This window comes from Notolepis coatsorum (assembly GCF_963971535.1).
Source record: "Notolepis coatsorum genome assembly, chromosome: 16".
Lineage (NCBI taxonomy): Eukaryota > Metazoa > Chordata > Actinopteri > Aulopiformes > Paralepididae > Notolepis > Notolepis coatsorum.
The window spans coordinates 3,015,915-3,028,599 of NC_140180.1; the positions used below are offsets into that span (position 1 = coordinate 3,015,915).

At 44.4% G+C, this 12,685-nt stretch overlaps 1 protein-coding gene across 1 annotated transcript in view; it reads right to left on the reverse strand.

Annotated features, from left to right (window-relative positions):
• Positions 1-286: 286 nt before the first annotated feature.
• Positions 287-12,685, reverse strand: part of slc9a6a (solute carrier family 9 member A6a) — a gene marked incomplete at both ends in the record, with an annotated part of 52,589 nt that continues 40,190 nt past the window's right edge. Inside the window, 7 exon segments of the mRNA XM_084331368.1 lie at positions 287-421; positions 423-571; positions 2,542-2,648; positions 6,897-6,982; positions 8,570-8,600; positions 9,316-9,469; positions 10,236-10,347. Coding sequence (XP_084187494.1) covers positions 287-421; positions 423-571; positions 2,542-2,648; positions 6,897-6,982; positions 8,570-8,600; positions 9,316-9,469; positions 10,236-10,347 — 774 coding nt within the window.

The following is a 12,685-nucleotide window of genomic DNA, read 5'->3' on the forward strand; positions in this document are numbered from 1 at the left end:
TCATTTGACCACGATTCGATTCGATACATTTTCTATCAGTTAATTCCCCCAAAAATGGGGGGAACTGATTCACTCAGCATGAATGGACTATTAATAGGTCAATAAAAACAATAAAAAAAAAAAATTATTATTATTATTTCTTTTCTTTTTTCGATTATAATCGATTCTAACATTTTCAAATCGATGCAGTTGAATCGTCACATTAGGATCGATGCACCGTTACACCCCTGTTAGTCTCTGGTTCCCCGGGCCTGTAGGGTCCTCGCGCGGGGGGGGGGGGGGGTCCTCACATCCGTAGGTGGGGCCCCGCGAAGGGCGGCTCCGAGTCGTCCATGGGCAGCACCAGGCGGGTGCCCCTCATCACCAGCTCCGCGTCGCCGTACGCCAGCTCCCGGTCCAGGTCGTCCAGGGCGGGAGACGCCGGTGCCCCCCCCCGCCGGTCCTCCCCCGCTGGTCACGTGGGCGCCGCTGGCGTCGGTGCTGACTGTCACGTCGCCGCCGTACGTCAGGCTGATGATGTCGCCGTCCGTCAGGATCAGGTCGGAGTCGTCGTCCTTCAGCGGGCCCTCGTCTGTGGGGGGGGGGGGGGAGAGGGGGGAGAGAGAGGGGGGGGGGGAGAGAGGGGGGGGGAGAGAGGGGGGGGGGAGAGAGAGAGAGAGAGAGAGAGGGGGGAGAGAGGAGAGAGAGGGGGGGGGGAGAAAGAGAGAGATACAGAGAGGGGGGGGGAGAGAACGAGAGACAGAGAGAGAGGGGGGGGGGGGAACGAGAGAGATACAGAGAGGGGGGGGGAGAGAGAATGAGAGACAGAGAGAGAGGGGGGGGGGGGAACGAGAGAGATACAGAGAGGGGGGGGGAGAGAGAATGAGAGACAGAGAGAGAGAGAGAGAGACTACAGATTAAAGCACAAGAACATTCTGATGATCTATAACCACTGAACGCAGATCAGAAAACTCTTTTGTGTTTCAAATGTCTGTTGAAGTTGCTATGCTGTTTGGGGCCACTAGGGGCCACGCAATACATTAATAGTGTGTAGTTCCATAGTATTTATAGGCATGTTAGACTTTCTTTTGGCAATGGGAGTGGGGTTCATCATTGAGCAGCTTTAATATAATGTGTTGCATGATAATTCACTCCCCATAAATAAAATGTGAATATAAGTTTATATGGACAAAGAAATGTGTGATTGCAGCTTTAATATAATGTGTTGCATGATAAGTCACTCCCTTCCTTCCTCTCTCTTTCTCCCTCTCTCTCTTATCATTAGGACACAGGTATCTACTGTTTTATCATATTATTCACTGCAGTAGCTGTAGACCTAAGCAGTACAGAGGGGTGGGTGGTGAGGTGAGGAGAGGAGAGGTGAGGAGAGGGGAGGAGAGGTGAGGAGAGGAGAGGAGAGGAGAGGAGAGATGAGGAGAGGAGCAGAGAGGAGAGGAGAGGAGAGGAGAGGGGAGGAGAGAGGAGAGGTGAGGAGAGGAGAGGAGAGGAGAGGAGAGATGAGGAGAGGAGCAGAGAGGAGAGGTGAGGAGAGGTGAGGAGAGGAGAGATGGGGAGAGGAGAGGAGATGAGAGGAGAGGAGAGGAGAGGAGAGGAGAGGAGAGGTGAGGAGAGGAGCGGAGAGGAGAGATGAGGAGAGGAGCGGAGAGGAGAGATGAGGAGAGAGGAGGTGAGGAGAGGTGAGGTGAGGAGAGAGGTGAGGAGAGGAGAGGAGCGGAGAGGAGGGGAGAGGAGAGGAGAGGAGGAGAGGAGAGGAGAGGAGAGGAGAGGAGAGGAGAGGAGAGGAGAGGAGAGGAGAGGAGAGGAGAGGTGCGGAGAGGAGAGGTGAGGAGAGATGAGGAGAGGAGAGGAGAGGAGGAGAGGGGAGGAGAGGGTAGGAGAGATGAGGAGAGAGGTGAGGAGAGGAGAGATGAGGAGAGGTGAGGAGAGGAGAGATGAGGAGAGGAGAGGAGAGGAGAGGAGAGGAGAGGAGAGGAGAGGAGAGGAGAGATGAGGAGAGGGAGCAGAGAGGAGAGGTGAGGAGAGGAGCGGAGAGGAGAGATGAGGAGAGGAGCGGAGAGGAGAGATGAGGAGAGAGGAGGTGAGGAGAGGTGAGGTGAGATGAGGAGAGAGGTGAGGAGAGGAGAGGAGCGGAGAGGTGAGGAGAGGAGAGGAGAGGAGAGGAGAGGAGAGATGAGGAGAGGAGCAGAGAGGAGAGGAGAGGAGAGGGGAGGAGAGAGGAGAGGTGAGGAGAGGAGAGGAGAGGAGAGGAGAGATGAGGAGAGGAGCAGAGAGGAGAGGAGAGGAGAGGAGAGGGGAGGAGAGAGGAGAGGTGAGGAGAGGAGAGGAGAGGAGAGGAGAGGAGAGGAGAGGAGAGGAGAGATGAGGAGAGGAGAGATGAGGAGAGGAGCGGAGAGGAGAGATGAGGAGAGGAGCGGAGAGGAGAGATGAGGAGAGAGGTGAGGAGAGAGGTGAGGAGAGGAGAGATGAGGAGAGAGGAGGTGAGGTGAGGAGGTGAGGAGAGGAGAGGAGAGGAGAGGAGAGGAGAGGGGGAGCAGCGTCTGACCTCGTAGGCCTGTGGGCTGGTCAGACAGCGGGCCAGAGCAGCGCAGCAGACCGGCAGCGTGGCTGTGAGGGGCGGGCCGCTGTGGGTCAGGATGGGCTTCAGGTAACTGGAGGAGAGTCAAGGACTAACAGACTGTAGACGAATATGAATATATATATATATATATATATATATATATATATATATATGAAAAAGATGAATATACTGGGCGCCCTCGTGGCGCACCGCATAACGCCTCGCACACCTCCCAGCTCCCGGCGATATTCGTTACACGTCTTCCCCACGTCTCCTCCCGTTCGCCCTCTCCTCTGTCGGTCCTGCGTGACCAGGAAAAGCTGTAAAAATGCTAAAAATAATAATAATAATAAAAAAATATGAATATACTGCCGAAGCTACTCTACTTATTCCAAAACATTCCTCTGCCTCCACCTATATAGACATGTTCGCAAGATTAAGGAAAGCATTTTTGAGATGTATATGGAATAAAGTCAAGACTGCGTCTGACTTTGTTGTACTTACCTTGAAATGCCCAAACCCAATACTACACCTAGTACCGCTGGGCTGCGCAACGGAGGTCTATAATGTTTTATTCTTCACCAGATAATGTTCCTCATTGGACTGAGATGGAATCTCAAGGTCTGAAATGATCTCTTCCCCAATATATGTATTCAGATACAGTAAGAAAACTACGTAAAAAAAAAAAAAAAAGTAGAAACCCAATAGTAAAACATGTGATAAAGATATGGTATCATCATGTAAAGAAACATTTAAACCACATCCGCTGCCACAGTTTAGTCCGCTGTGGGGTCATGAGTTTTTTGCTCCAGGCAGAGCTGATGCATCGTTTAAATGATGGGCCTCTAAGGGACTTATAGTAATCCAAAATCTGTATTTTCCAGACTCCGATGCCATGATGTCTTTTGAGGAGCTGAGAACAAACTTTGACCTCGACGGTAAACATTTATTTAAATACCTCCAAATTAGAAACTTTGCAAGAGTCAGCCGAGAGGGTAAATTACACGGACCAAAACGCTCACAGATGGGAAAAAAGGATGTTAAGGAATAGCGTGAGAAAGGGTATCACATCGGAATTCTCACAACCTACTGGTAGATCACTCATCGGAAAGCTCAAAGTATAAATTAAATGCCTGGAGGGAAGACTTACGACTTGAAGTATCGGAAGAGGAATGGGAAGTGGCATGTGTGCAGAAGCACGCACTAACTTTATAAATGCACGTCTCAAACGAATTCAGTAGAAATGGGTGATGCGGACATATGTGACACCGGTGGATTTAAACAGATATAACCAAAACATACCTGACATTATGCACAAAATGCATGGATACGAGAGGAACATTGTTTCATTGCATCTGGCAATGTAGAAATATTGAAGCATTTTGGGAAGAGGTAAGAGTCACCATTGAGAAAATAATCTCAAAACTAATTTTATTGGAACCAAAATTCTTTGGTTCTATAATAAATACGCACCGCCAAAAAGTGTATGCAATGTTCTGGAAAAAAGTACATAGACACACTGGTTAACACTTTGTGCGCCAACAACGAGTATACTCGTTATTGCCCGCCAATCGTTGTGCGCCAACAACGAGGGAACTCGTTTTTGGGATCAATATTTCATTTTTTCGCCATGGCATTCATAATTCATCCAGCCTCGCTCCGGGACGCAGCTGGACCCTGGTCTGATATTGCAACGCCTCAATACCGCCCCCTGGTGGATTTCGGGCAAGTTACACTCCACGCCAAACCGGAAGTGGCGCTCGGTGCATCGGGGAAATTCCTCCGCCAGAGATATATTGTAACGTGGGTCTAGATACACACACATACCCGATGTTGAATGGGCCATAGTAATGCAGATATAGCTATAATATTTTAAAAGTTATAGCCCTGCAAAGAAGGTAAACATCTCCATAGGCTTACAGCGGTGGCAGACTGGGCCCAAAGATGGGTACAATGTGTTAAGACAGATGATCTTACATATTAAAAGATAAACAACAATTTGAGAATATATGGAGACCCTTCATGGAGTATGTTAAGGACCTAGATCTAACTGATGACCAAGTGAATGACTAGCTGGGGGTGTGGCTTGTGCAGGTTCGACATTTGTGTTTTGAGTGGAGGATGGATTTTTTTTGATTGCCATATAATAGTACGGGAGAGGCTGAAATGTTGTTTATGTTGTATTTTGTTTTAGATGTATGTCCTGTGAATTGTTTGCTGTATCAAAATGAAAAATGTAAATAAAATAATAATGTGGGGGGAAAAAGTGCAATAGTAATATACAATGTACAGGTGAATAAACTTGGTATAACATATATGAATTAGTACTGAGTAATAGTGCTAATCAGATATACAGTATGTACAGAGTTCTTTTTTTATCCACTTTTTCTCCTCAATTTTTCAATTTCTTCTCCCATCCCAATTTAGCCGTGCCAATTCTCCCCTCCCCTGTCTTGATCGTTGATTGCATGTGCCCCCCACTGGCCGGTTGTAGGGAGGATAGAAGCCCATCGCATGTCCCCTCCGATACATGTGGAGGCAGCCAGTCACATCTTTTCACCTGCCAGCGTGGACTCTCATTGGTGAGGTGTAACGTGTGGGAGGCTCACACTGCCCCCGCCATTTCCTGTCTTTGCTGTGCAGGCGCCCTGCCCGACCTGTAGGAGTCGCTGTTTACAACGTCCAGATTACCACCCATCGACTCCCCTCCCGCTAACTCTGCCATGAATTGAGTCAGTATGACGGCCGGCCCAAGCCGGAGGCAACGCTGACAGCCGGATTCGATACCGGTGTCTCTTGCGTTGGTGACGAGCGCAATGTCCGCTGCGCCAGTATGTACAGAGTTGTAGTATTAATATGTACAGTGATACAGGTATAAAGACACTATGGTAGTAAGTCATACTGACCAGCAGTGTAACTAGAGTAGGTAAGGGATATGTACAGATATAGATATAGTATCTACACATAATGTGAAAAGGATTATATGCAGGTATGTACAGACAGATGTGGATATATATAAAATTATATATATACTGTATATATATACACAGTATATACAGCATTATTGCACATGCTATCATACAGTTATATGGGTTATATGCTTATATGGTTATATGGTGTATAAGTAGGTATATACAGTAGAAGGCTATATATGCAGCCGGTATATTCAGACAGATATGGATATATATATATATATATATATATATGCAGTAAATATAAATATTTACATGTATATATACAGTACAACACTATTGCAAATGCAAATAAGGTTATTGAAAACATAATGTACCCATATGTCACACCTCTGCAGGGTGCAAAGGCTAAATCCCCCTCCCAAAAAAACGTAACACGTGTAAACACAGCACAGAGAATCTCAGACCATGAAGCAGATCACTGAGCTCATGGTCTGCAGCTGGCACTCCCTCTGCTGGTTGCCACCGGGAACTACACTGGAGTCACAACAATGTCTGTGTGCTGCTTGTGGGGCACGGTGGGGCACGGCCACATGAGTCTCTCTTTCACCAAGTTTAAAAGGTTACGACGATGTTACACCTCTTCTCTGGTGTCTCCGTTTGCTGATGACAGTGTGTTATATACCAGTGTATATAGCCCATAGCTTATGTAGACTTTATTTTAATTGTAATTTTAATTATAATTTTTAGGGATGTCCGATATTATCGGCCGATATCGGCATTAAAATGTGATATCGGAAAATATCGGTATCGGTTTTCATTTTTATTTTAACTTTTTTTTACATTTCTATAGAAATGATGTCCGATATTATCGGCATACCGATATTATCGGCCGATATCGGCATTAAAATGTGATATCGGTTGATATCGGTATCGGAAATTAAGAGTTGGACAATATCGGTATATCGGTAAAAAAGCCAATATCGAGCATCCCTAATAATTTTTTATTCTCACCATCGCACATTGTGCTAACTAACCGTTGCACTTTACTGTACAGTTTTATTTATATGTGTCTTATATTGCGAATGACTGTTGATCGTCACATCCTGGTTGGACGTACACAATCTCGCTGCACTGTCTCGTACTGTGTAATGATGACAATCAATCTAATCATCTAATCTTATGTGTCTCTATTTGCTGATGATAGCATGTTATGTGTCTAATATGATTGTCGCCGATTGATGCCACTCCAACGCATCTGTGTTTAAAATGTATGTGCTCTTGAAGAAGAGAATTATCGATCTGGAATTAGGACAACCTTATTAACCAAAAGATAAAAGTAATTCATTCAATAATCAATGCATCAATCGTTATTGTTATCAATGCAATCAATCGTATTGTTTGACTATATATAAAGAAAAGGATACTTGTGGTCGAAGTTGTACCAGATTCTGAACAGCCAGGCGCTCTCCTGCTTGGTGCTCCGTCTCTCAGAGCCCTCAGTGATGCTCACCTAGACACACACACACACACACACACACACACACACACACACACACACACACACACACACACACACACACAGAGTTCATATATCTCAGAGCCCTCAGTGATGCTCACCTAGACACACACACACACACACACAGAGTTCATATATCTCAGAGCCCTCAGTGATGCTCACCTAGACACACACACACACACACACACACACACACACACACACACACACACACACACACACAGAGTTCATATATCTCAGAGCCCTCAGTGATGCTCACCTAGACAAACACACACACAGAGTTCATATATCTCAGAGCCCTCAGTGATGCTCACCTAGACAAACACACACACAGACAGAGTTCATATATCTCAGAGCCCTCAGTGATGCTCACCTAGACACACACACACACAGAGTTCATATATCTTTTTAGCATTTTTTCCCCTTCAGATTATATATTAAATTAGATTTCCTCATCCACAGGCTGGTTTTCGCTCGTCAACTTTCACCTAGATTCCTTATTCGCACCACCCCACGTGGGGAATCCTTGGAAAGGTACTCTCATTGGCTACAACGCTGCTGACCAATCATTTTCGCCATCAGCGGATGATTGGCAGTTCTGGAGAGTACATAATCGCCATGTAACTCGAGAACCGAGGCACGGATTTGGTCGAGTGAGGTGCCGTTCGAACGGCAACAAATAGATCTTTCGAACGGTAATTTATATATTCTGCGAAAAATGCAGCAGCCCGAGCCGCTAGACGCTCGCAAAATGCTGTGACTTTGACCCGGTGCACGAGATTAATATATCTCTGATCCTCATTAATAGTCATCTAGACAAACAGAGTTAATATATCTCTGATCCTCATTAATAGTCATCTAGACAAACAGAGTTAATATATCTCTGATCCTCATTAATACTCATCTAGACAAACAGAGTTAATATATCTCTGATCCTCATTAATAGTCATCTAGACAAACAGAGTTAATATATCTCTGATCCTCATTAATAGTCATCTAGACAAACAAAGTTAATATATCTCTGATCCTCATTAATAGTCATCTAGACAAACAGAGTTAATATATCTCTGATCCTCATTAATACTCATCTAGACAAACAGAGTTAATATATCTCTGATCCTCATTAATAGTCATCTAGACAAACAGAGTTAATATATCTCTGATCCTCATTAATAGTCATCTAGACAAACAGAGTTAATATATCTCTGATCCTCATTAATAGTCATCTAGACAAACAGAGAGTTAATATATCTCTGATCCTCATTAATAGTCATCTAGACAAACAGAGTTAATATATCTCTGATCCTCATTAATAGTCATCTAGACAAACAGAGTTAATATATCTCTGATCCTCATTAATAGTCATCTAGAGACAAACAGAGTTAATATATCTCTGATCCTCATTAATACTCATCGAGACAAACAGAGTTAATATATCTCTGATCCTCATTAATACTCATCTAGACAAACAGAGTTACTATATCTCTGATCCTCATTAATACTCACAGAGACAAACACAGATATGCAGTATTGTTAACACATTCTTTTGTACAGTAAAGTCTGTCACAAGTCCACACTTACAGAGTTATCCTGGTCCGAGTCGACTCCCACTCTGTTAAAACAATCAGAAATGCAAATCAGTTACTTTCATGAAGCACAATCGAACTTCACACCAGAGTATCGTGATGATGATTGATTTCAGAGCAAGTTTTCTGTTTCGTTGGCACATGGGACGTATTTGGTGGTAACCAACTTTGAAAAATGTTAAAATCAAGCATTCTCAAAAACCACTTGAGTAATCGATTCCTCACGCCCATCTCTACTGTATATACATGTAGCAATTGAGCGGTTCACTAAACAGCAATTTCTGTTAACATTTAGAATGACCTGAAAGTTAATTGACCCAAACCCAGGGGTGTAGAAAGTACCCAGAAATTATACTTAAGTGAAAGTATGGGTACCGTCTCAAAATCGTACTCAAGTAAAAGTCAGAGTATCTGGCTAAAAACACACTTGAGTAAAAGCAAAAAAAAAGTTTCTACTTTGAAATGTACTTAAGATGTTTTTTTCTTCTCTGAAATGTAATTGAGTAAAAGTACAAGTATACAAACCTAATAATACTTGAGTAAAGTACAAATCCCCCAAAACAGTACTTAAGTATTGCAACGAAGTACTCTACACTCACTGCACACACTCACTTTAAACAAACACTAACCTACCTCTCACTTTAGACACTTTAACACACTTTATATTTATCTATTATCAACACTTTGATTGCCAGGCAGCAGGGGGCACTGTGGGCCGTGCCGTACTGTGCCGTGCCGTACCGGATGTGCTGGCAGGACAGCATCTGGGTGGTGCCCCCTCCGCAGACCCACACGGTGAAGAACACCACCAGCAGGGTGGTGGTGAACATCATCTGACGGGCGTAGGTCGCCGTGTCCCTGATGGAGAGGGCAAAGGTCATCGCTCCACGCAGACCTGGACGGAGGGGGGGGGGGGGTGAAGAGTTAACCTTCTGTAGTGTGGTAGTGAAAGGGTTAAAGAATAGAATAGGCGCGCCCTGGTGGCTCAACATGATAGGACGCATACCAAACCAACACCAAACCAACAGCAAACCAACAGTTTGTAGCCACAGGCCTGATGAACAGTTAATCCGCTCATTACTGGACTCAAATTCCGGTATAAAGCTCAGGCACTTCACTGCCCCCTCGTGCAACAATAACATGTGCAATTATTTTTGACTTGTCGAATGTGTACTTATTTAGATTTTTATTTGTATTTACTTATACTTAGTTGTACTTATGTTATTGCACAGTTTATTGTTTATTGTATATAATAAATACTTTTTTTTTCTTCTTTTTTTTAATTGTTGCTTTTTTATTCCTTTATGCTGTGGAGCAAATGGAGCGAGAATTCCATTGTACTTGTTGCATAATGGCAAAAAAAATTATTCTGAAATCTGAAATATAATGTCAACGTATATATGAACTGACTTATGTACAGTATGTTAACCCTTTCACTGCCACACAACAGAAGGTTAGCCCTTTACTATCACACAACCGACGGCGATGCTCCATCATTAGCTCCGCAAATGCGGAGCTAATGATGCTAATGATGGAGCATCGCCGTCGGTTGTGTGATAGTAAAGGGCTAACCTTCTGTATTGTCACAGTGAAAGTTAACCGGCTGTCGTGTGGCAGTGAAAGGGTTATTCTAACATAATAACGGACGATGGACTACTGACCGGCGAACATCATCATGTGCTGGAAGTTGGACCGGATCTTGTTCCGTCGGCCCAGGTTGAGGAGGGCGGCGAGCGGGTAGATGTTGGCCGCTCTGCCTATGAACACGGCCACCTGGGTGGGTCACTGTCAAGGAGGAGTCTGGTGGGTTAGGGGGGTGTGTGTGTCAGAGGGCATGCCCAGTTTGAGTGGGTCACTGTCAAGGAGGAGTCTGGTGGGTTAGGGGGGTGTGTGTGTCAGAGGGCATGCCCAGTTTGAGTGGGTCACTGTCAAGGAGGAGTCCTGCTCCAACAACACAGGAGACATCTAGCTACAGCAATCTAGCAAATCACAGGCCTTGATGTAGCCATAAAAACAAGTGCTATTGAAATGCAGATATAAACAGGAATTCCTGGGACAAAGTATAAGTTAGAGGAGCTTGAGAATAACGTGAACTAGTATTTTTTTTTCTTTTTGCCTGATTTTTCTATGCTTTTCTCCCCATCCCAATTTTTTGTCGTTATGCCAATTCCCCCCCTCCCCTACCTGGTCGTTGTGCGCATGTTCCCCCTACTGGTCGGTACAAGGGAATCCTGAAGTCCACCACATGCTTCCTCCGACACATGTGGAGACAGCCAGCGGCTCTCTTTTCACCTGGCAGCGAGGACTCTCATTGGTGAAGTGTAACGCGTGGGAGGTCACGCTGCCTTCACCATTTCCTGCCTTTCGCTGAGCAGGCGCCCCCAGACCTGACCTGTAGGTGTCGCTGTCCACAACGCCAGATTACCACCCACGACTTCCCTCCCGCTAACTCAGCCAAACGAGTTAGTATGACGACCGGCCCAAGCCGTAGGCAATGCTGACTCCGGGAGTCGAGACCGCAGCCTCTTGCATTGGTGACGAGCGCAATCTCCGCTACGCCACCCGACCGCCCCTGTGAACTAGTATCTTTGTAATTATTTATTTATCTTTTGCTGTAGTGGATAGGTATATTATTTTTTATATTGATAGATCACTTATTACATATTAATATGTAGGGATGTCCGATATTATCGGCCGATATCGGCATTAAAATGTGATATCGGAAAATATCTGTATCAAAAAAATAAAAAATAAAAATCTTTTTTTACATTTCTATAACCTTTATTTACCCAGGAAAGCAAGTAAGAACAAATTCTGATTTTATTTATTGTCAAAAGTATGCATAATGTTGTGTTAATTCCACAACAAGAGATATGTAATGTTAATTACCTGAAATTATTTCATTTTTTTGGGGGGGGGGGGGGGGGGGGGGGAACCCTGCATATATCGGTATCGGTTGATATCGGTTGATATCGGTATCGGAAATTAAGAGTTGGACAATATCGGTATATCGGTATCGGTAAAAAAGCCAATATCGAGCATCCCTATTAATATGATATTGTAAGGAAGGGGCAGGATAAGCTTTGCTTCTTTCTGTCCCTTCTCGAACAAAACCATTTGTCTTGAGCTATGTTTTTTTTTATATCAAATTTTTTTGGCATTTTTATTGCTTTATTGGATAGTCAGAGAGGAAGGATGGGAGCAGATATGGGGAGGAGCCGGGGCCGGGAGTCGAACCCGGGACGGCCTCGTTGCACTGCAGTGCGTTACGTGGTGCGGCACCCTGGCGCCCCCTGCCTGTCATGAGCTATGTTGACAATCGCTTCCATATCTAGGAAGATATATTTTATTTTATTTGTATTTTATTTCTTTTTTACATTTTATTTTTTGTTATTTCAAGTGTGTGTGTTTATGGTTGTTTGAGATAAATAAAGATCAAATCAAAGCACTGGCCTGCTTCTAGGACTTCTATAGGTCTATATAGGAACCAGGCGGGTCTTAAAACTGACTCCCCATGTCAGTATATATTATCACTAGGGATGTCCGATATTATCGGCCTACCGATATTATCGGCCGATATCGGCATTAAAATGCCGATATCGGCATTAAAATGTGATATCGGAAAATATCGGTATCGGTTTTCATTTTTTTTTTTACATTTCTATAACCTTTATTTACCCAGGCAAGCAAGTAAGAACAAAATCAGATTTTATTTATTGTCAAAAGTATGCATAATGTTGTGTTAATTCCACAACAAGAAATATGTAATGTTATTACATGGCGTTTTCACATTCGCCGAAATGCTTGCTTGTGATTGGTCAATAGCGCGCGTCAGAGGTCAGTTATCAGACAATAATGACCGCTGTGGGAAAATAATGACCGCTGTGCACAGCTGTTCGCAATCAAGCCCACTGACACACACTGTTTCAGTGCAATCAGACACTGCCGGTGTTCTGCTGCCGGGGAAGCTGCCTGGCGATGACAGGGGGCGGAGCGACGAGCGGAGCCAGAACCAGTGTTGCGAGTCGATGTAAAATGAATTAGGTATATTGTTAGTAAGTTAGCCATGTAATAAGCGGGATAATGTATAGCTATACTCGATCATTGTCGC